Genomic DNA, 22091 nt, shown 5'->3' with positions numbered 1-22091 from the left:
CAACTAAGTTTGATTAAACATGGTTATGTTCTATTCAACTCAATTATGTTATGAATGTGACCGGAGGGGCAATGAGAGATAATACAGGCCATGACAGAATGCAACCTAGGGCCTGCAAGACATGAACCCATGTCTAGACCGGGTTGGTTGGGACGGCGCCCGCGAGAACTTGCAAATTGAAGAGAACTCCGAAGGAGATGGAAGCAACTCCTGTGGAGCTCGCCGGCGTCGAAGGGGTGCCAGATGAAGTAGGGGATGGAGTGATGGACGGAGTGGTGGACGGAGTGGTGCACGGATCAGGGAAGGCTAGACCGATGGACGGATCGTAGACTCCCCTTGTATCGGAATTTAACGTAGGCGAGACGACAACAGAAGAGGATGACGACGACGGAGTGAGAGTGGTGAGAGAGCTGGTCAAAGAGCTGGAAGTTGAAATTAGGACGGCTGAGGAGTTGCTTGGTAGGATAGAAGCCGAGATTGTGGGCACACTGGTCGAGGAGAGAGAGAGAGCAAGGAGACGCTGCTGCTGCTGCTGATGCCGAGAGTTCTGCTGATGCTGAGAAGGCTCGTGGCCAGGCTACTCAGAGATGTGCTGCTCGAAGATGAAGTTGCCGAGCTGCTGGTCAAGGAACTTCCCGGAAAGCTGGCCGAAGAGGTTCCAGAGCTGACCGTTGAAGAGCTTCCTAGACTGCCGGTGGACGAGCTAGTGCTACTAGCAGATGCCGTGCTGCTGGTGTCTGCGGTAGACGAGCTGGAGCTATTTGTGGTGGGTGTAGCGACGGTGCTTCCACCAGAGTTTGAACTGCTTGAACTTGAGGAAGTAATACTGTCTGTGCTAGATGAAGCCGTGTCGGTGCTAGAGGATGAAGAGCTTGTTGTTGTCGGTGCGTCGGTAGATGAAGACGAGGTAGAAGAGGATGTTGTTAGGATTAAGGTAGTAGAAGAATCAGTTGAAGTAGAAGAGTCGGTAGAAGTGGGGGAGGTAGAAGAGGGCGTCGTAAGAGTAGGCATGGTTAAGTATGATGAAGAAGACGAAGTTGAAGTGTGACCCGAATGCTCGGTATCACACAGCAAGACAGAACCGTTGAGTAATGTATGTCGAGGTACAAGCATAGCTACTTTCAACGGGCCGTTTTCAAAACCAGTAGAAAGAAGTGGAGTGATGATTTCTCAAGCTTTCGATCAATTACAGCTCATTTGAAAAGATCAGGACACTTAAAATTATCGGATGAGATGATGGAGATCAACTTGAGCAATGGAGGGAGCCGTCACGTTTGAGGATTTGTGAGAGTTCTACGGCCCGGGCGACATGTGGTTTTGTCCCTCTTCGGCCCGGTGATTACATGAAATACAGACACAGGCTTCGGTATCAGAAGCGTTTTCTCTAATGAAATCATTTTGTTGCGTTCCTCGGCTGATGGGTGGCGAGACAGCCGTCGGGAAGCCGACATTTGGTTTTACGTGCCAGCGAAGTTCTAGGCCAATGGCCAACGTCATGATACAGAATACTAACGCGCACCAGAGAGATCCAACTATGGATCTTCAGAGTTGCTGAGGGATAGGTCTATAAAGAAGAATGCTCGCTTGCTAGATACCTACTTAAGCTTAAAGGATCAAGGCCCATTCCAAGTACGAGTCTTAAAACCCGACATAAACCAAAGTGGATGTAGCAAATACAGGCAGCAAAACGAGAACTGACCGCCGCAAACGAATAGCCATATTGAAACGGCACAAGAATAATGAAGCTTTCGTTCGGACTAGCATTCCAATCCTAGCCTTCTTTCATCCCGCGGGGCCGGATCAAGGGGGCCGGAGGCGAACGGTCGGGAGACCCGCTTTTCCCGGTGTGAGGGGCGGAGGCGGCATTTCCCCGACCGGTGACTAGTCCGAGGGAGCACTGCGAACTGAACTCGTAACGAGTGAGTAGGGACATGTCGCCGTGAATCTAGGTCTAGAACAAAGCCTTGCATTCGAATGCTTTAGCTCATGATTTTTCGGTTCTCATGGCCTCGTAATCAAGTCGCGCCACGGACTTCAACTCAGAAATTTCGTCTGCAGAGTGATTATTCAGCGATGAGCCAATTTCTAAGGTCGAGCTTGAGCGAAAAGGAGACTGCTTGATATTATCCACCGGAAATACCCCATTCACTGTTATCCGGTGTTCCACGGATTACAAGGGGCAAATGTGACGTTTCTGCGTCTCAAGTGAGAGGAAGTACTATTTAATGATTTGAGATGAACCGTCCAAGTTGTCTCGAGTTTCGTGAAATAACCACAATATTCTACATTATCAGTCTATCATTCGTGTAACAAAAATGAGTTCATCGACGCAACACAAAGTTGGAATTTTCCCCGCCTCTGGGGGTATTGGCGGAGGCACTGCAAAGCACATTCTCCAGCGTCTTTCTCCATCAAACCTGATCCTCATCGCTAGAAACCCCAACAGCCTTTCGCATGCACGAGAGCTGGGAGCAGGGTAATTCCTAACTTTACCTACCGTGGAGTTGACTACTCGAAGCCGTGGGCTTCGGCCTTTGAGGCGTTTCGTAGGGGTGAGACGGCTGCTGCGTCACCGTTGCTGAGTGAGCTTTTGGGAAGAGAGCCGGAGGGTTTCAAAACCACCGTGATGAACTCTCTCAAAGCCTAGATTAAGAGTTGAGTAGCCTAACAAACAAGCTGGTTTCTTTCGTATGCATTCATGCGCCTAGTCACATCATCGTGATTTTAGTCAAGGTGAAGGTTGGGGGTGATTAGCGATCGAATTCGCGCTTAGAGATGAAGTAACCTATAGCTCAATTGTCATGCTGCTACACTTTCCTAGCGTATGACGCATCAAAGAGATTGCAACGACTATCGATCACATTTGAATCTGTCATAGATACTCCGTCCCCGACAACACCACCCAAGTTTCCCAGGTCCATCGCCCCAGGCTTGCCAGAAAATTGCGTCCACGCAGGCACTCCAGGTCCATTGGCGGGGTTCTTGGCAAAGTTAGCCCATGCCGTCTGCATGAACTTGCTCAAGGCAAGAGCTTGGTCAGGTGTTGCCGGCGGTGGCGGGAGATTGTTAAAGACGAAGCTGATCTCAGAGCCGTGTACCGGGCGAGACAAGATACCTCCGGGTGTTGGCGGGAACGAGGTGGAGTTGAAGAGATATCTCCAAGTTGGCACCCCGGCTTGGGCCGAAAGACGAGCTTCATGCGCAATGCTGCAGCTCCAATCCAAGTCCGTAGCGAATTGTGTAATTGCATCCTTTGGAGTTGAGAAAGGCATCCCGGCTCCGACTGGATATCCGGCGGTCACAGCTTTTTGCAACGCATCGTCGCCAGGAAATGTTGCTGCGACAAAGGCATCCAAAGCGGTCGGTGGCTGACCCATCGTGAAGATTTCGGCTTCTCTGAGGTTCGTTCCTATCATCATAGGTATCTTGGAAACCTTGCCGGAAGCCCGTGTAGCATCAGGTGAGGTCGGTACGTTTGCATCTCCGTCGGCTACAGGTGGGAAGTTGAAAGGACCTTTAGAGAGTACGGACACAAGGGCGTCGACCGGAGCGGCTCTAACGCAATCAAGCGGCTTCTGGCTGCCGCAATTGAGCGAAGCTGCAAGAGTTTGAAATGGGGTCGTCATGTTCGGTCTGCCCAAGAGGCCGGTCATGAGTCCGACGATATCTCCGCCTGCTTGGGGTCCAGTCACGAGATATGCGGTTCCAGACTCGGTGATCACCGCACGGAACGGGGGCTGGGCACCGCTTGTGAGTAGTAAGAGGTCGACTGATGAGCCACCAGCTGACTCCCCGAATAAAGTCACCTTATTTGGGTCACCACCGAAGGCTTTGATGTTACGCTGAACCCATTGAAGCGCTAGTTTCTGGTCCATAAGACCGACGTTGCGCATTTGTGGAGGTATGCCCTCGACATCGCCTGGGAATCCGAAGACTGCAGTCAAAATAATCATCAACGCCCACCTCCAAAGGCATAAGGGTGCTCTCTCTCATCAACAATGGTTACTTACCACTCGTCCGGTAGTTTGGCGTCACGACGATCACGTCTTGATTCTGTGCAAAGCTCGAGCCATCGAACATCGGTGTGTTGGCAGAACCAAATTGAAAGCCCCCGCCATAGTACCATACCATGACAGTTCTTCCTTCGGCGGGTGGAGGAGAAGAAGGTGCGTAGACATTGACGAACAAGCAGTCTTCGCTTTCAGGACCGGACGGCATCATGGCAGCAATCGCAGCTTTTGAAAGTCAATGCCATGATCAACCGGAGTAAAGCCCCAGACGAGCCCCGATGTGTGTTAGGGGACGTTCACTCACCAGGTATAGCCTGAATACAGGATGGAGCGAAGGCTGTCGCGTTCATTACGTCGTTATGAGGCGCCATCGAAGCAGGCACCGGTGGTGCAAAGCGTTGTGGTGGTGCCGCATACCGAATGCCCAAGAACTTGTTGACGCCATTCGCTGTCAAACCAGAGTATGGTCCATCGTCCAGCTTGACTTGTACTGGTTGTTGCGCATTCACAAGTGTAAGTAAAGTAAGCAAAGTAATGCCGATAGTCGTCGATCGAGGAGACCAGCCCCTTCGTGAGAACTCCATGGTTGGCTTAATAGTACGTTACACGGCCGGAATTACGAGATTAAAAGAGAGTTTATTGTTGTCAATGTTTGTTTCAATCTCGCAGTCTAGCGACATTTCACGAGATCTGGGTTTAGTTCCTTTATGTCTTCGACCCTCAACAGGTTTTAACTTGGTTTTCTCGGGTTTTCCGTAGCCTGTCCATGTTCCAACTATGTACTATACGCAACTTGGCACTATCGTAAAGTAGTAGATTATTTTCCTTGAGACTCAGGCGTTTGGAGAGAAAATAAGCTCGGTGGAGAAGCCGCAAGGAAGACCCGAAAGCTTGGATTCGGCCCATTATTTAATTGGAGAGAATCGACGGACGAAACCTCAAGTGGCACGGTGAGCGGGTGTACCGGTGGGATGAACAAACTTGTTGATATTCACAGGAAGTCTATTCGTCGCGTCCACCCCGCACGTGTCGTTTCACACCTTTGCCAGGTGGACGGCCGTCAAAATGGGTAATGGCGAACGACAGCTATAATGCGTTGTGCTACATTTCACTAGCAATGCCCAGAGGCTGAAATGATGGCTAAACGGAAGACCCGGCTCTTACAAGACTCATGGTAAGCATTGGGTAATGAAACATATTCAGCCACAAGAAACGAGGAATGATTCTGAGGAGTCGAAACGGGAAGGAGAGCTCCGAGAGCCCCATAGGTAAACCGAGGTGTTTGCGTCTATTGAATGAATGGGGACTTCCCTCGCGCAAACATCACATGCGGGTGTGACTAGATTTCGGGATTGTGTGAATAGTCTTAATTTCACAGAGAGAAGCTCCATCAGTTTGTCATTCCTCTTTATTTCGCTTGTCCGGCGCCCAGAACACCACTTACTGTCGCACGAACCGGCGCCGAAACAGTCCCACTTGTATTGCCGGACGCGGCTTTGGCCGACCCGCTTTTTCGGCCGGCCGACCGCGGGCTTGTCTAAGGGCTATGCGCTTGTCCTCAGGTGCTATGAGTGATGAAGCAGCTGGTGCAATGAGGACCAGTGAAACGACAAAGTGATTTTGTTAAACCATGGTATCTCTGGTGCGTACAAACGATCTCGAGAGCTTGCCTTCACTCAATGCCGCGATATACCATGGTGCAACTTTCATTCCTTCGTCTACATCCTGATTAGAGATTTATTAGAGAAGTTCAATAGCGCGAAATGATCTTTCGGTATTTAAAGATTGGCACAGGATTCCAACATCACTGAGCGAGGGCCGGTGGTACGTACCTCGACCAACCTTCTCAGTCAAAGGTCCAGCCACGAACTTCAATGTGTGATGGGTATTAAGAGAATAGTGAAAAACAAGGCTTTGCTTATGTCCAAATTATGACAAGTCGAATAGTTCACGGATTGAAACAATCCTCCCTTACCTCGCTCCGACCCAATCCTTGGGCCACGCCGCCGCCATGCAGCCGCCCTGCAGCAGCCGCCGACGGCGAGGGGGTCAGCTCAAGGGTGTGGCTTACGCAAGTTTGAGACCATCCTTGATATGGACATTTCAAGATCAGGCTGAGCTCTACGAAATCCTACTTCCACATTTGATAGGTTCTCGTACGAGGATGTCGCAGCCGAGTTTTCAGCTGTTATTTGCCAAGGTCCATATCTTACGATAATGTCATATATTTGACATCCGATTGGTACTTCGCAGTATCAGGCAGTCATTTTCAAGTCTATTAGCCTGCAGACCCTCGCTTCCTACGTTCATGATATAGACGTCAAAATTCCTCTTTGCGCCCGTGAAGGCCTCCACAAACTGTTTCTGTTGGCCCTGCAACATTGACCTTAGCCTTCTTTTCCAAGGAAACCTTTTTCGCTTGCAACACCATGTCAAGTATGAAAAAGCAGGATCTGTAGCAAGGGCTTTACGTCGAGAAGGCCAGTATCGTGGAAGCTAGGATCGAGTATGTCAGCACCAAGGATGCCCCAGAACGGAAACCGGAGTTAGAGTAAGTACAGTTGCGCTTTTGCTGTTTAAGTCTATGGAATTAAACAGTCTTCTAGTATCGTTGTTGTCCCGGGTTTTGGTGCAAACCCTCTCAAATGTTGGGCTTGGGATTCGGAGAAGGGAGACGGTAGCTATGACGTTCGAAGTCAACAGAAAGACGAGAAGTTCAACTGGATCACAAGTCCGGATGGATTATCGGAAAAGTTCCCGGGCGCGCGAATTTTACGCTACGGTTTTGCCTCAGCGTGGCAAGGTACCTGCCAGATCGAGAATTACTTTGACAGCATCGTCCAAGGACTGCTCATTTTGCTCCGAAAGCACAGGAAAGTTAGTAAAATATACTTTAAATCAGCGCGTAATGAGTAGTCACTTATTATTACATAAACAGGAATACAATGAGAAGGGTCGACCCATCGTTTTCATCGGTCACAGCATGGGAGGACTTGTCATTGCCAAAGTGAGTGTAGCGGTTATATGTCAGACTTCCCAGCCAAATCATGCATTCTGACAGAGCTCTGCAGGCATTGACGGAGATGGACAGACTTCGTGATGACTTCGGAGAACTTCTGCCTTGCGTCACAGGCTGCGCTTTATTTGGAACACCCTTTTTTGGCACTGGAATGGCTTCATTCTTCTCTCGCGTGGTCGAGATGATGAGAGAGCAGGGCCTCAAAGTGAGTGGAGCATTCTGGGGGATGATGAAACCCGACAGCGATTTTCTTCAGACATTGCGCCGTGAAATCACACACTTGGTCAAGCGAACCAGTCCCCCTATCGACATGAGGTGTATCTACGAGTTGCTCCCGGTCGAAAAGACAGATTACTTTCCTGAACGAGGATCCAAAAGCAACGAGTCCAAGTCAGTTCACGAATCGGATCCATCCTATCTATCTTTCGTAAAGGGGCTCGATGAGACGAAGTTGTGGGAATTGAAGGAATGGTATGAATCATGTCTTAAGGTACGATATGAACGAAGAAAATTTCCAATGGGATTCCAAATTGACCACTTATCAGAACGATAACTACTGTTTCGTCACCAAAGCGTCTGCAACCATGGATTATATGCCAGGTGTGGGACTGCAGTGCAATCATCGTGGTCTGGTGACATTCGAACATAAAGACACTCAGAAGTACGGTCTTGTGCTGGAAGAGCTGGAAAGGCTCGTTAGTACAGCAGTAAATGCCTGCAGGAAAAGACTGCAAGCCTCAAGCCAACATAGCATGTCGCCTCAGGCTGTGGATGCCCTGAGAAATATGCTCGATTCTGGCCTTAAGCATGATCATGATTCTATCGTGAAAAATCAGAAGGGGGAGAAGTCCTGGGTTTTACAAGACAAACGTTATATTGAATGGGAGTCTCTTGAATCAACCAGCTCATTCTTCTGGATTCAGGGGCGACCTGGAGTGGGAAAGACATCGGCCACTTTGTCCGCCATCGCGAGTATACGCCATAAGATCGAGAAGAGCCTCAACCCAGGGAACGCTGGCCTCACACCGCTCTTGGCTTATTTTCTATGCGACTCGTCCAGGAACGGTTCATCTGCGATTGAGCTACTCAAGTCGCTTGTGCTTCAACTCATCAGCCAAAATCCGCTTCTGGCTGATCACGGCAAGCATCTTCTGAGAAAGAGCCAATACCATAGGAGTATCTACCCCGCCGATGAGCTTTCGGGCGACGATACTATGGCCACCATGAGTCTGCCCAATCTTTGGCGTTGTTTCACAGATATCATCGCCGACGATTCTATTGGCGACATTTACGTCGTCATCAACAACATCCATTTGTTGAAACATGACGAGGATTCTGACTCGCTTATCGAATCCATCTACCATAGCATTATCGCACCAAGCAACGACCAGGATCTAACCGGGATTCGGAGCAATCGCCGATGGCTAATTACGCGCACAGAAGGTGCGGATGGTCGTCGTTTCGAAAAGCTGATTGATACTGGGATCTCGTATGTTGCTGATCTATCCACCAGTGAATTCGCCGAGAAGGTCAAAAACTCTTTGAAGTACTACGTACAGAGAAAGGTTGTCAACCTACATCAGACCAAATACTACGAACCTGACCAAAGGTACATGATAGAGGACATGATGATCGACCATGCCGACAATACACATTGGATTGATATTCAGTGTATTCGACTGGAGGAGTTGGAGCAGCAGAGCAGTACGGAGACCATAACGAAGACCTTGGGACTCACAAATGCTTCGAGCTTGGAGAAACTAGTGCGCCATTGCTGGTTGACGGTGAGCACCCTATGATCTTAATTCAAGGTTCAGCATCGATTGACCCGCGTAAATAGGTCCTCGAGCGGAACCCACAACTCACACTTTCCCTCGCGGAGATTCTCAGGGCACTGGTCTTGGCTTTCCGAAGTCCATCTGTCGAAGAGCTTTGTATTCTGTCTGGTATCAAAGACGAGAGTAAGGTGATTCTTCTGATTGACCAGTGCGCGCCAATGATACGTCTAGATCGCCAGGAAAAAGGCATTACGTTTGTCAAGTTTGAGAATGCCACCCTCAAGAATCAGCTTCTCTTGAAATCAGATGAGCTTCTAGGCTTGTCAGGAGTTTCTGTTGACGAGAAGTCAAGAGCGGAAACAAAACGTTACCATGGTGTCCTTGCTTGGAGGTGCTTTTCTTACATGCAAAAGGCTCTCAGCCCCGCAGTAGCTGGGGTGAACCGATCAATGTTCGTCGGATCGTCATATCCTTTGGACTTTTGGATGGACCATGCCATACGGGGCAAGTCGGAACTTTCGGAAGATCTCGCTCGCCACTTACATGTCTTCTGGGAGAGAGTGTCACCTCTAAGGAATGCCTGGCTAGCATTGTCTTTACCAACTGCGCAATCCTTTGAGCACGGCATTTCCACTGAAGGTATGACGGCGCTGCATGCAGCTGCAGCATACGGATTTGACAGGCTCGTATCGAGCTTGATCACGAATGGACACCAGCATGAAGTGGATTGTGCCAATCTAGATGGATACACTCCGGTAAGTGATACGCAACTTTTCTAGTGTCTTGACCACAGCAAAGCATTTACTAACTATCGCGTAAGCTCCATATTGCCGCTGTCTTCAATCATACTGAGACGATCAAAGTACTCCTCAATGATAGCGGGGAAGACGCCGTTAACAAGCATATGAAACTTCTTGGGACTCCTCTTCATTTGTCTGCGATCCAAGGTCATCTTGCGACTTTGAAGCTTCTTTTGAGCAGAGGAGCAAATCCAAATGCTTTGAGCGAGACATATGGCCCAGTCATCAATGCTGCTATTAAATCCGGGCGCAGCGAAGCAGTGCAAGAGCTACTTGGGCATAAAAACATCGACCTGGATGCATCCAATCCCGATGGCTCACCGCCTCTTGCACTCGCGGCGGGCTTGTCTCCAGAGGATGTGTTCAAACAGATACTACTTGGAGGCAAGGCGAAATGGACAGCGCAACATCACAGACAAGCCTTGGTACAAGCATGCCGTAACAACAAGCCGGGAAATATCAGAGCTCTTCTTGAACACACAAGAACCTCTTTCAATGACGATACTCTAGCATCTGCAGTGCTCACTGCTGCCATTGAGAACAATTGGGATTGCGTTTTAGCGATTTCCCGACCAGACTTAGGCGGCAGCAATGTTTTCTATCTGGCAGCAGTGACCCTACGCGATGGGCCGGCATCCACTACCGTGCTCAAGGAGACATGGAGGGCTTCGCACGCAAGTATTGCGAAAGAAGTGCTCAATGAAGCGCTTTATCAGGCTACAGACAACCAGAAGGTCGATACTGTAGCATGGCTTCTCGACCATTGCAAAGCTGATGCTAATGCCACGGACTATCGTCCTAGCATTTTGAATTCCGTTCGCTCCACAGCCATTCCGACCTTTGGAAATACCTTGGCCGCCGCGGCCTGGGACGGCACCATCGAGATTGTGAGGACTTTAATTAAGCACGGTGCTCATATTGACAGTCCAACTGGATGCCCATTGCAGCTAGCGGCCAAAGAAGGCCATGCTGAGGTAGTCAGGCATCTCCTTAGCCACGGGGCCAAGGTCGACAGAATTCCTGAAGAGGAGGACAATTATAGGGGGTCCGACTTCCAGGAAGGCACTGCCTTACAAGCGGCCTGCGAGGCAGGGAAAACTGAAGTCGTGAGGGTTCTCCTACAGTGGAAGGCAAACCCCAACCTTGGGCGAGGACCATATAATAGTCCTATTCTTGCCACAACAGCAAGGAATCGATCTGAAATTCTGAAGCTTCTAATCGATGCTCCGGGGATTGATGTCAACGTAAAGGGGGCCAAGAATTCGTCAACACCACTGATGAATGCAGCTTTCCTCATGACCTACGAAGACACAGAGCTTTTACTCAACGCCGGCGCCGACGTCAATCAGTGGGGTCCTCACGACGAGACTGCTCTCATACGTGCAGCACGGAAAGGAGACGCCAGAATCCTGCGTCTCATTATATCTCGTGGAGCTAATATCCTGCATGCTGGACAAGATGAACAAACGGCTCTTGATATAGCTGCGGGTCAAGCAAACGTCGAATGCTTACAAGTACTCGCAGAGAGCGTGTCTCCGCTATTCCGCGGGCTCAAGAGGGCGATTGCAAACGGGAGTACCTTCGCGCGAGATCTTGTAGCTCGGCCGGAGGACGACCATGATATTGTAGACATGACCACCGTCAATCAACTACGAGAGAAAATCGTAGGCCTAGAGAGAGACCTCAAAGACCTCAATCGCATGCGAAAGGGGTGGAATGGCATGATGTCACAGGTACAAGAAGCGGAGGAGAGTACGGCAAGCTACAAGCACCAAATGGATCAAATGAGAAGTGAGAGAATCGAAGAAAGCGCCCGAATTGAGAAAGAAAGAGGCGAATACGAGGCTGCGAGATACGGTTTCGCCAAACTGCAGGAGGAGAAGGATGCTCTCAAGCAGAATGTTGCAGCTGCCAAGCTAAGTCTAGAGACGCAGGAAAGAGAGTTCAGCATGAGTTTGCAGCAGAAGCAAAAAGAGATGGAGGGAATCTATTCTCTGTGGACAGACACTGAAGCGCGGCGAAAGAGTGCCGCAGATGAAGCCGTGGAGGTTCGACGACAGCTTCGAGTCACCGAAGACGAAGCCGATAGGATACAGCAAGCCATGTCGGACCAGATCGAATCTTTGCAGAGGGAGCTAGAATTCTCCAAACAACAGGCAGATGGAAAAGCAACTCCATCAGGTGGCAGGGATGACGAAAGCTTCATAGAAGGAGACGACTCCGTGATGAACCAGAATGCTGGTAGCTCGCTGAGTGTCAGCAGCGCTCAAGACGCCACAAGCGACACTGGTACAGGCAAAAGTGCAGCCAAGAGATTCAAAGATATGAGACACAACTCCACGCAATTTATGGCCGATTTTGTCTCGAAGAAGAGAGGGAGCCCCAAGCCGGATGGCCAGAAGTAGAGCTTGAATTTGGAGAAGGAATGGAGGGAGTTCTTCTCATTATCGATACGTGTTGCCTTCTAGTTGTCTAGTTTCTTATCATTTCTTGAAATTTGAGATCTTTAACCTCGGCGTGACCATGAAAGAGTGCATTCCATGAATATCTCTCTGGAGTTGGGTTTGCCTGAGAGGCACGTCAGGACTCATTTTCTCGTCGTTGAGTGAACCAGGGTCAGCAAGTCGGCTAATTCCAGCGACGCATTTGCTACTAGCATGAACCATTACAATAAGTTTTGATGATTTTGAATAAATCGGGTTCCCTTAGTTATCCTCCATCACTTTGCCAGGAAGGGTCGATCTGTTTCAATCTCTTCTTCCCCTCGCGCTTCGTGATTATCCAGTTCCAGACATACAAGTAGACGAATGTGACTATGAGCAGGCTAGCAGCAACTAGGGGGCCAAGAATAGAAAAGATGGTGAAGTTGTAAGAAACCGACTTGAACGTCGTGTTGTTCTGAAGATCCGTCGCAGAGCCTACCTGCATAGCCGTAAGAACGATAGCGATGTAGACGGTAGAGCTGGCCAATATCGTGAAATTATCGCTGAGGAAGGTGCCATACTGATTCCACCGGGGCATATACCCGTGCAGAGGGGTCTTCGAGAAGAAGTAGATCTTGTTGAGCCGACTGAGACGAAGCTCTCCGTAATAGAAGCGCTTATCAATGCATCGATAGGCATCCCCTTTGTCTAAGAGCTCTTGAACTAGCAGCTTCCATGACTTCCACTGCACCTCTTGCGGAAGGAGATTGTTCGCCTTGGCGATGCTGAAGTCGCTTTCGTGTACCACGAGAGCCACATATGAGAAGAGAAATCCGAGAGCGCGTCGGCGTATGAGGTCGCAAGTGCAGGAAGGGCTAGATATAGAAGTTACATGCTCTGTTGAATGAGGAAGGTATTCTTCCCAAAACCGTGGCTCGAGCAAATAGCGTGGCAGCGGTTTCATGAAGATTCGACCTCTACCCCATACAAGATGTAGATCCATCTGCTCAGTTACCATGATCTCGCGAGCAAGAATAAGTTGAGAATGGAGAGGACGTGGTGGCATAGGGCGTCCCGCGAACCACAAGGAATCAAAGACATTTGTGAGTCGGTCGAGGTTCAGTTCCAGACTCAGCCACCTCAACACGTCTCGAGCAGGATCACTCAAATCCCCCACCGAGTCTCGCTCTGATGCTGGTAGCAATCCACATAGAGTCTCTCTCGGGTTCTGCAGAGAGGAACTGTCATCTTTCAACACCGTCTCCAAGACCCGCTGCGAGAATGGAGCCGACTGTGAATATTTCGTCAATAAAGGAGCGCTGTAAGGTAGATGACTCTACCGGTATCTCACCTGTCCTGTCAATAGTGGCATTTCTAACGGAACTGCTTAGCGCTCAGTGCTCAGTGACTCAACTTGAATCAGTCTTCGAGGAATGATTGCAAATTATGCTTCTCCGCCGGGTGGGACTGAACTTCAGCCGGCGAGCAGGCTGGGTTCGAATGTGATGTGCTGACAGAGCTGGGGTTTGATTCAGCCAATAATTGGCTCAGCTGTGGCTAAACGCGGCACGATGAAGGGCTTGCCAAGGTAGCCTGCAGAGAACTGGCGACACTTCTGCAGCCTTTTGCCAGCGACTCGCCTCAGATACGAGAGAGGCGTTCAGGCGGGAGTTGGCGTAGCTGTGCAAACGACCTTGCATGTATTGCCTGGGGTCCCCGAGATATCATTGACTTTGATCGGGGACAAGTAGCATTTGCGAACAAGCGACAGCCTGCACACCTTGTCCTTTTCTCAATTATCCAGACAGCAGGCACTAGCTGTTGGTTCAGTTTCAGCGAGAGTCGAGTCCTCTGTGCAGCACCAAGTAGGTACCTGAAATTCCCCCAGTGCTTGCTTACTTCTGGCTTGACGCGGTTAGCTTCACCGTACAGGCGCCTGTTTCCGTCACCCTTGCGTGAACAGCTTACTCGCGATTAGCACACACGCAAGATTCTTGCGCTATTCCTCTGATATTCCACAAGTTTGGTAGTCGGACTATTCACAGACTCAGAGTATGGCGTAGATAGATACTGTGGTGCTATGGTAGTCTCATTTACACTGATGTCGTGACTGAAGGCCGCACCTGGAGAAGACCGCGAAGCTGCCCCTCCCCCCACCGCCGTCAATATTTCATTCAGAAGGAACTTGGCTCATTTCCATTATTCCTCTCAGTGCCTAACAAGGTAAAATGCCGATGTTATGTATGCCACGTGCATAGCTTCCAATCGTGAGCAGTGTCGAGATGATGTCTTTTTAAGTGCAATTGTCGGGGCTGTTCCAGTCCTTGACCCCGCCCTCACTTCCGGTGGGCTGCACTGCCCCTTCCGGCCGGTCGGCCCCTCCAGCCCGGCCACCAACCCCGCCTTTTTGCGACCTCAGGATGCTGTAGGAAAATCAATTGGTCAACGAGGCCAGTGGAAAGAGCTTCACTCCAGCTTCATTCTCCAAGACCAGCGCGTCGCTTGAGAAAAGTAGTCAACATACTTAACTTATTTCAATTTCTAGGCTCTTGGATAATCGATATGAGCGATCCAAGGTCTTCCTGGCCGGGCTTTTGTTTGCCCACAGTTACGAGGTAGGTTAGTAGTATTGTTCAGATGGGACTGCAACAACATCCAGCTTCCCGGACTTGCTTCTATAAACGGCTCCAACGACTCGAACTACCGCATACAACCATATCTTACCTTAGGGGCCCATCGGAAAACTTGGGTTCCCGTCCGCTCTCCCATAGATAAGCCAACGAGCGCACCCATCACGGCCCGGCAGCTGATGACCACCGATAGTTTTGGATCCCGTTTCTTGACAGACGGAGCGGCCCCCGTAAGCGGCCGAACCCCACTTTGCCGTCCGATCATACCGGTGTTACGGTCGACGCGGTGGGTGCTCAGCTATTTGTATAGGCTCGTCTCAATCCAAAGACTCGCCTCAAGCATCTCAGCCGTCTTAGAAACATGTCAAGGCGCTATGTATAACCTCATCATGAGGGCAGGTCTGTTATACTAATGTCCACCTTAGACAGGCGAGGAGTCAACAAACTTCTTGCGCAATGTCATCGCCCTCCATAATGCGTACTAATACTGAACCATCTTTGAATCGAGTGCACGGAGCGGGTGATATTGGCGCTCGTAGACAGCATGGTACTACCTTGTTGCATTTAACTTTGCTCATTATCGGGGCATTCATGAGTTCTCAGCAATACTAGCTTAAGATGGGGATTGATTGGATGAGACTACCCGCTGTTCCCATCGTAGTCTGTGAAGAGATGAATCTGGCAAATTAAGAGCATTGCGCGACTTTGCTTTCTCCTAGCGAAGAGGGACACGGACGAAGGCGTTGCACATCAAGGCTTATTGCCGTTCTTTCACGTTGGTGTCGGAATAAAGGGTGTAAGCTGACCACATTATCTCCGAGTGGATTGCCCTACGCCAAGGCCGCCAACCAAAGCTCATCGGTTCTTTTAAACTTCACCAGTCCGCCAAGGACCGACTATAACTCCGCCAAGTAACGCTCAGTAGAAAATTGCAGGCTGTGCTCTGGTGAGCAGCGAGTCGACAATGGGTTTAGCCTCACATGACCGGAACCCTGCTAACTCATCGCAGATGGAAAACTCACCATAGTTCCGGTATTTGTTCTACAAGACAGACTGCTACAATGAAGGATTCATGATCTGGCCTCCTCAGCCACCAATTTTCGCGTTTGTCACAGCATGCGCAATGAGGACCTGGACGGTGATGGTCAAAACTTGGCAGACACTATGACGACGCTTTCAAGTTGTGCGTCCAATGCTGGATACATGCTTCTCGGGGTGATGCTTTGCACACTTCAAAAAACCACTGTTGCAAAGGTCTTGGCATCATGATATATAAAAGAACACTGTCTAGCCGGTGTAATTCATTGCTTCAATACAGCAGATACAAACACGGCAGTCAAACGTTCTTCAGACATGATGATGAAGCTTCTTTCTTTCGCCTTCTTTCTACCCCTCAGTGGCAGCGCGGCTGGAAGTCCTCTCAACGATACAGCATATGACTATGTTGTAGTTGGCTCAGGACCTGGAGGTGGCACTCTGGCGTAAGGATATCGCCTCCGACTACGCTCTTAATGCTAACATTTCTCAGCGCAAGCCTTGCACGCGAGAGCCATTCCGTCTTTCTCATTGAAGCTGGAGGCAATATGGGTGATGATCCTCTTCAACAAATTCCCGGCTTGTGAGTTTCCAGACCGCTCGATATACAAAGCCATGTGCTTATACTTCACAGAGCGGATGTCAACTCGGAGGACCCCGCCATGTCTTGGCAGTTTTTTGTGTCTCACTACCAGAATGAGACTCAAGCCCGTCGCGATCGTTACTTCACCTACCGTCTTTCAAATGGCACACTCTGGTACGGCATTGATGCCCCCGAGGATGCAACTCCGTAAGTCATGCACCAGACCGTTGCTTGGTAAGTCATTAACCACCGGTTCAGACTTGGCATATACTATCCCAGAGGAGCTACGGTTGGTGGTTCTGCTATAGCGAATGCTATGAATGTGGTTCTTCCACCCGACAGTGACTGGAACCACTTCGCCGAGGTTACAGGAGATGAGTCCTGGGGCCCTGAAAACATGAGATCAATGTTTATCGAGCTTGAGAGAAATACCTATACGCCTGAAGGGACGCCAGGGCATGGTTTTGATGGGTATATTTCGGTAAGAGGAATCCATCAACCGCCATGAATATATGACTGACAAGAAATAGACGAACAGGAACAACATTTCTTATGTTGTCGATCGTCCGGGCGTGCTTCGTGTGGTCCAGAATGCCATCTCCCAGACCGAGGGCATCGAAGCAACCGACTCCGAACAAGTCATCGAGCTAATGGAGAGAGACCTGAACCGCGCTGATAGCGACCGTTACGAAGTCCCGGGCTTGTACCAAATACCATTACATGTTGACGAGAGCCGCCGCAGAAGCAGCCCCTGGAATTACATCACGGATACTTTGGCTTCGAAACGCGAAGATGGAACGCAGCGATACCCGTTGACCTTGAGCACTCACAGTCTCGCGACTCGCATTCTGATGAAGAATGCTGATGCGGGTTTTAAAGCCTATGGAGTAGATTTCATGGTTGGAGAAGGTCTTTATGAGGCCGATCGACGATACGACCCCTCGGTCGAGCCCCAAGTGCGCACTGTCAGGGCTAAGAAGGAAGTCATCATCTCAGGCGGTGCATTCAACACCCCTCAGCTTCTCAAGCTCAGTGGAATCGGACCTCGAGAAGAGTTGGAGAGATTCGGCATCCCAGTTGTTGTTGATCTTCCTGCCGTGGTAAGCATCGGCCTCCTCATAGGACTTCTCTTCATGCTAATGAACCTCTTAGGGGGAGTTCCTGCAGGACAACTACGAGGCGGGCATCAACGTTCGGTCAAACGTCGTATGGGAGAATAGCCCCTTCGCACAATGCACGCCTGGTAGCCCCGAGACAGATCCCTGCCTTGCACAATGGGAAGCCGGCTATGGTGCATATGGCGAGGCCGCCGCCCCAATTTTCATGCTGCATCGTAGCAACCAATCCAGAAACGCAGACTGCGACCTCATCATCTTTGGTGCGGCCGGTGGTGTGTTCGACGGTCACTATCCCAGGTTCAGCGAAGTTGCATGGCCGCCTACATCCTTCTTCTGGGCCGTCGTGAAGATGCAAAACGGCAATCCGACAGGCACCGTGAGACTTCGATCGTCCAACCCCCGAGAGACCCCGGAGATCAACTTGAACTTCTATCAAGAAGACGCTGATGTCGACATTGCTGCTCTTTCCGAGGGCATTGAACATCTCATGTCCATCATGAACGTCACCGGAGAGCCGTATCAGCCCTTCCAGGTCATCGATCCTCCCGCGGATCGTTCACTTGAGCAACATATCCGAGATCACACTTGGAGCCATCACGCCGCCGGAAGCTGCAGAATGGGAAAGACAAATCTGGACAGTTGTGTTGATTCAAAGTTCCGAGTGCATGGTGTTCAGGGACTTAGAGTTGTCGATGGCTCAGTCTTCCCGAGAGTGCCCGGCGGGTTCCCTGTTGGTGCGACGTATGCTGCCAGTCGAAAGGCATTCCATGACATAGTCAGCAACTAAGGAAAGTAACAGTGTTGTTCATCTTGTCTGTTAAATCCGACTCGGACTGAGCGTTCATAACGATATGGCTATGGGTGTTCTTTTTGTTCTTTGTCACCGGAGAGATCGCGGAATGTCAATAGAGGATCGCCATAGGTAGTCGCACATACACATTTGGTAATTCGTATACAGTGTCTCACTCGTTTGAACAGTTCACCAGTGACTCTCTTATTATCTTGGATTCCATTGGTGATGTTTGATCCAACTCCAGCTCAGTGATTACGCAGTCACCTCGTTGCTAAGGATGGTATTGGTGTTAAAGTTATTGCTCTGAATGGAAATCATGCTTTATTAGACAAGAAGTTGATAATTGAGAAAAATGCAACTGCCATGGCGCTGAACGCAAGCTCCCGCGGTTGAGTACTGCTCAGAAGCTCCGTTCCATTATGACAGAATCAAGAAGTGAAATGGACCTGCCCCCTAGTCCAAAATAAGCCGATCCTTATTCGTTCGAAGGTAAACCAGCAGATGATTTAGTTGAGCTTGAGGCCCTCGTAGCGGTCAATCGTAGTGGTGATAGTTCCGGTGAGCATGCCGGCCTGTACCTGGAGGTCGGTGGCTCTGCTCTGCACGGCACCGATGAGGGCAAAGGCGACAGACTTGAGGCGTAAGAGGGTCAGCCAGACTTTTCCACATCTTTGAAGATTTTGGAGACTTCTTGATGGGGCAGACGGGAGAGGGGGAACTCACATCGACGACCTTTTCAACCTGTCTGAGGACGGCAGCAATGGGCGCTCCGATGAGGGGCACGGTCGAAAAGAGACCGGCCTTGCCGATGAGCACGTTGAGAAGCATCTGATGGATGCGCACGAACTCGCGGAACGCCTCAAAGATGGCGTCGGACTGGGGGCCGGCCGGAACGGGAGGCATGCCCTGCATTTGTGCGAGGGCCGTGGTGACGGTGCTGACAATGTCTACGAAGCCGGTGATGATTTTCTGCGGATGGGAAAGATAACGTTAGCTTCTGGAATCTTGACGAAGTTCCTATGCGGCAACAGACGGGGCCCGACTTACCGGGAAAGGACCCAGGCCGACGATGAGCAACGGCCCGCTGACGAGGTCAATCTTTTGCGCGGGGGCAATGAGGTCGTTGGACTTTTTGGTGACCATGTCGATGTTCTGGACCACTTGGGCTGGGGTCGTTTGGCCGAGGACGGAGTCGCTGCAAATTGCCAAGGCGGCGACGGCGAGCTTGAGGATGGAGAACTGCATGTTTGCTGATTTTAACTGAAGGGAGAAAGGGCTGCAAACATGGATGTTCAGCTTGGAAAAGATGGGCTGGGCTATGTCGAGAAGATGAGATGGTGATGAGAGCTGTGATGAGAATGGCGATAATGCCGGGAGATGAGTAGCTTCTTATATTTGGTTCTGGGTAATAACTCGATGCTTTAGATACATCTTCAACTTGAATTTCAATTAACTTCAGATCTTACGTGCCTCTCCTGCCGACTGAGATCTTGACGCGCTCATGGCTCACACTGCCGTTTTCATGCCAGCAAACTTGAGCACGAGGTTTGCCAAGCTCCTCCATTAGGAACGATCAGCAACTTCACGGATCTCTTCATCTTGCTGAAAACTTTTGATTCCAGGCTAATTCGGAGCAATTCTGGCAGGAAAAAGTCAAGAATCACGGGCTTGAGCGAAAGAGCTTCAATGATGAGCCATCATCAATTCGTTGCCAAGACACCTAGTACGTGTGTAATGAGAGACATTTAAGATCCGAGACAGCAACGGATCCAACTTTTTTAGCCCGAGAAACTTGTCTCCTAAACAGGCAACATCTCAAAGTTCTCCCTTCCGGATTCTTCAAAGTGGATATCTTACAGCAACCCAAATCAAAGGCCGGTACCGCGGCGGAGCGAGCATCTCGGGTATTCAATCTCCTGGTCCCAAGATCTGCAACGGTTTCACTCAAAGATTCCGACTGGCCTTCCTCCTAGTCCCGCAGAAGACCACAGAGATACCCGCTTCGGGGAACGTCTCGTAAGATGAACCCAAGTATGATCTAGATTAGCGCTTAGGCAGCGCGGCTAAGGCTTGCGAGAGGGACAACACGACGACGTAGGTGGCATCTTGGCAGTAGAAGCTCAACCTCTAAGAGCCGGAGCCAGCCCACTTTCGGCGACTGTAAAAACTATGCTTGATGTAAGCATAAGCATTCCCGAACGGTTGTCGTACTCTGGTGTTTGGCATCCGACACTGGCGTGGGCTAGGGCGGAAGCTTGACTAGATCCCGAGATAAAGGTTGGTTGGAATGCGGGACTGGCCGCCGTCAGTCAAGTACCTCCCACTTCGACCTCTGTCGTCTACCGTGTCGCCAGCGCGCATGCTCAAGCATTCGAAAGACGGCAGACGGAGATGCGAGACATAGAGGAAGCCTGCTACGACTCTGTTAAGAGATGTATTCATTCGATGCTACACCGGGCGGTCGAATTAGTATCAGCCTACTTCATCTCTCCCCTTGTCCCGTTCCTGAAATGGCCCGCCACAGGTCTCAGGGTCTTCAACACCGACCAGAACGGACGTATACTAGCTTAAACCCGATTTACCGCTTCAGGCTTAACGGTGTTTCTCCCTACGAGATGTTAGATCTCGGGCTGGAGACGTGCCGGGCAGTTAGGGGCATTCCAAGAGGCCGCTTGGCTGAGTCCCTCCGAGTCCAGGGCGGTGGGGAGTGAGACACGCTGTGGAGCCCGCGGGTGCTGATCTTCCCGATGATTTGCACATCTCGACAACGGCGTGTTGCTACAATCTGAAGTCGAGGTAGGGAAACATCAACGTTTGAGAGTGTTTGTTGCGCGATTTGATTTTACGGTGTGTGTTTTTTTGTCCCGAGATGAACGATGTCTAGTGTTGGCTTGCATGCGGTCACCGTGCGAAGTAGAAGGGTGAAACGGATCCTGACCGCGGGTAAATTAACCTCCTCTGAGAAACGGTGTCCCTTTCGAGTCTCTGGCGGCTAGTGGCCAAGAGAAAAGGGAAAAAGTAGTGAAATTGTGGCTAGTTAACGCCGAATCCCAAAGCTGCTAGATACTTGTCCAAGTACTCTCCCGTGGTGACGGCGTTACCGGAGTCGGACCCATACATCCGGGTTATCCCGCTACCGAACTCCCGAGAAACGACCCCGCTTCTCCGGGCACTGAACGGAGGTGCGGAGACTGCTCCGCATATTCTACCTAGCAGACGAAAAACCGGGGAACCCATTTCCCCAGACTTTCACACTCCCCTGCCACCATTTCCAACTCAAAAAATGACGTCCAATCCTACTACACTACACCACACCACCAGCCCCTCCCGCAATTGACAACCACACTACGACCACCGCACCACACCGCTCGCGCGGGCCAAGAGCTAAAGGTCACATTGGGCATCCCCGACACGAGGTGACATCGCTCCGATCGACGGCCAGCACATAAACAATGCGAGCAACGCAACGATGTCCGGGGGTTGGGTGGGAAGCCAGCAGTCGTCACCATCCAGTCATTCGCATCAGCGGAATACCAAGTTTTCTTGCTTACGCAGGTATTCATTAGGTAGTATGAAAATGCAATGTGCTACATTATATTGATAAGGCTCATATAGCCACCTTTGAATCCTAAGTCCTCCTCTGTAAGTCAAAAGTGTCTATGTACATGAAATGAACCTAAGGTCTGCTGCAACCGGAGTTGCCTTGAACACCCCTTTTCTGAGAGAGTTTTGCGCGACCTTTTTGCTGTCAAATAGAATTACCCTCCATAACCATTCTCCTGGGATATCATTACTCCAGTCATCTGGATGCCATGTGCTTCTTCCCATCATTCCAGTCCTTCCTTTTACCGGTTGATCATCAGTGAGTGTAAGGGGTATATCTGTATATCCGTGCCGTCGTA

At 50.2% G+C, this 22091-nt stretch overlaps 7 protein-coding genes across 7 annotated transcripts; 4 read left to right on the top strand and 3 right to left on the bottom strand.

Moving 5' to 3' along the window:
- Window positions 1–535: 535 nt before the first annotated feature.
- CABS01_15474 (uncharacterized protein) lies at window positions 536–1048 on the top strand (the record flags this gene model as incomplete). Its single annotated transcript, XM_060548809.1, has 1 exon — window positions 536–1048. One exon carries the CDS (start codon window positions 536–538, stop codon window positions 1046–1048), a length of 513 nt encoding a protein of 170 aa, XP_060391799.1.
- Window positions 1049–2807: 1759 nt separating this feature from the next.
- On the bottom strand, window positions 2808–4594 carry CABS01_15473 (cholinesterase; the record flags this gene model as incomplete). The annotated part of the gene is made up of 3 exons (XM_060548808.1): window positions 2808–3934; window positions 4011–4235; window positions 4315–4594. The coding sequence occupies 3 exons, from the start codon at window positions 4592–4594 to the stop codon at window positions 2808–2810; spliced, it is 1632 nt and encodes a 543-aa protein (XP_060391798.1).
- A 1875-nt stretch (window positions 4595–6469) lies between these two features.
- On the top strand, window positions 6470–12012 carry CABS01_15472 (uncharacterized protein; the record flags this gene model as incomplete). The annotated part of the gene is made up of 7 exons (XM_060548807.1): window positions 6470–6561; window positions 6617–6887; window positions 6949–7017; window positions 7082–7419; window positions 7496–8813; window positions 8870–9562; window positions 10057–12012. Coding segments are annotated over 7 exons (4737 nt in total), but the record flags the coding sequence as incomplete, so codon positions are not given.
- A 304-nt stretch (window positions 12013–12316) lies between these two features.
- On the bottom strand, window positions 12317–13402 carry CABS01_15471 (uncharacterized protein; the record flags this gene model as incomplete). The annotated part of the gene is made up of 2 exons (XM_060548806.1): window positions 12317–13321; window positions 13382–13402. The coding sequence occupies 2 exons, from the start codon at window positions 13400–13402 to the stop codon at window positions 12317–12319; spliced, it is 1026 nt and encodes a 341-aa protein (XP_060391796.1).
- Window positions 13403–15776: 2374 nt separating this feature from the next.
- Window positions 15777–18183, top strand: CABS01_15470 (uncharacterized protein; the record flags this gene model as incomplete). Its single annotated transcript, XM_060548805.1, has 7 exons — window positions 15777–15843; window positions 15982–16141; window positions 16189–16278; window positions 16330–16485; window positions 16537–16759; window positions 16809–17378; window positions 17431–18183. 7 exons carry the CDS (start codon window positions 15777–15779, stop codon window positions 18181–18183), a joined length of 2019 nt encoding a protein of 672 aa, XP_060391795.1.
- A 512-nt stretch (window positions 18184–18695) lies between these two features.
- On the bottom strand, window positions 18696–19434 carry CABS01_15469 (UVI-1; the record flags this gene model as incomplete). Its single annotated transcript, XM_060548804.1, has 3 exons — window positions 18696–18821; window positions 18913–19158; window positions 19237–19434. 3 exons carry the CDS (start codon window positions 19432–19434, stop codon window positions 18696–18698), a joined length of 570 nt encoding a protein of 189 aa, XP_060391794.1.
- Window positions 19435–21262: 1828 nt separating this feature from the next.
- CABS01_15468 (uncharacterized protein) lies at window positions 21263–21526 on the top strand (the record flags this gene model as incomplete). Its single annotated transcript, XM_060548803.1, has 1 exon — window positions 21263–21526. A coding segment is annotated over one exon (264 nt), but the record flags the coding sequence as incomplete, so codon positions are not given.
- Window positions 21527–22091: the final 565 nt, after the last annotated feature.

This window comes from Colletotrichum abscissum (assembly GCF_030869225.1).
Source record: "Colletotrichum abscissum strain IMI 504890 chromosome Unknown Scaffold_67.1, whole genome shotgun sequence".
Classification (NCBI taxonomy): Eukaryota; Fungi; Ascomycota; class Sordariomycetes; order Glomerellales; family Glomerellaceae; genus Colletotrichum; species Colletotrichum abscissum.
This window is presented reverse-complemented; position numbering and strand designations above follow the sequence as displayed.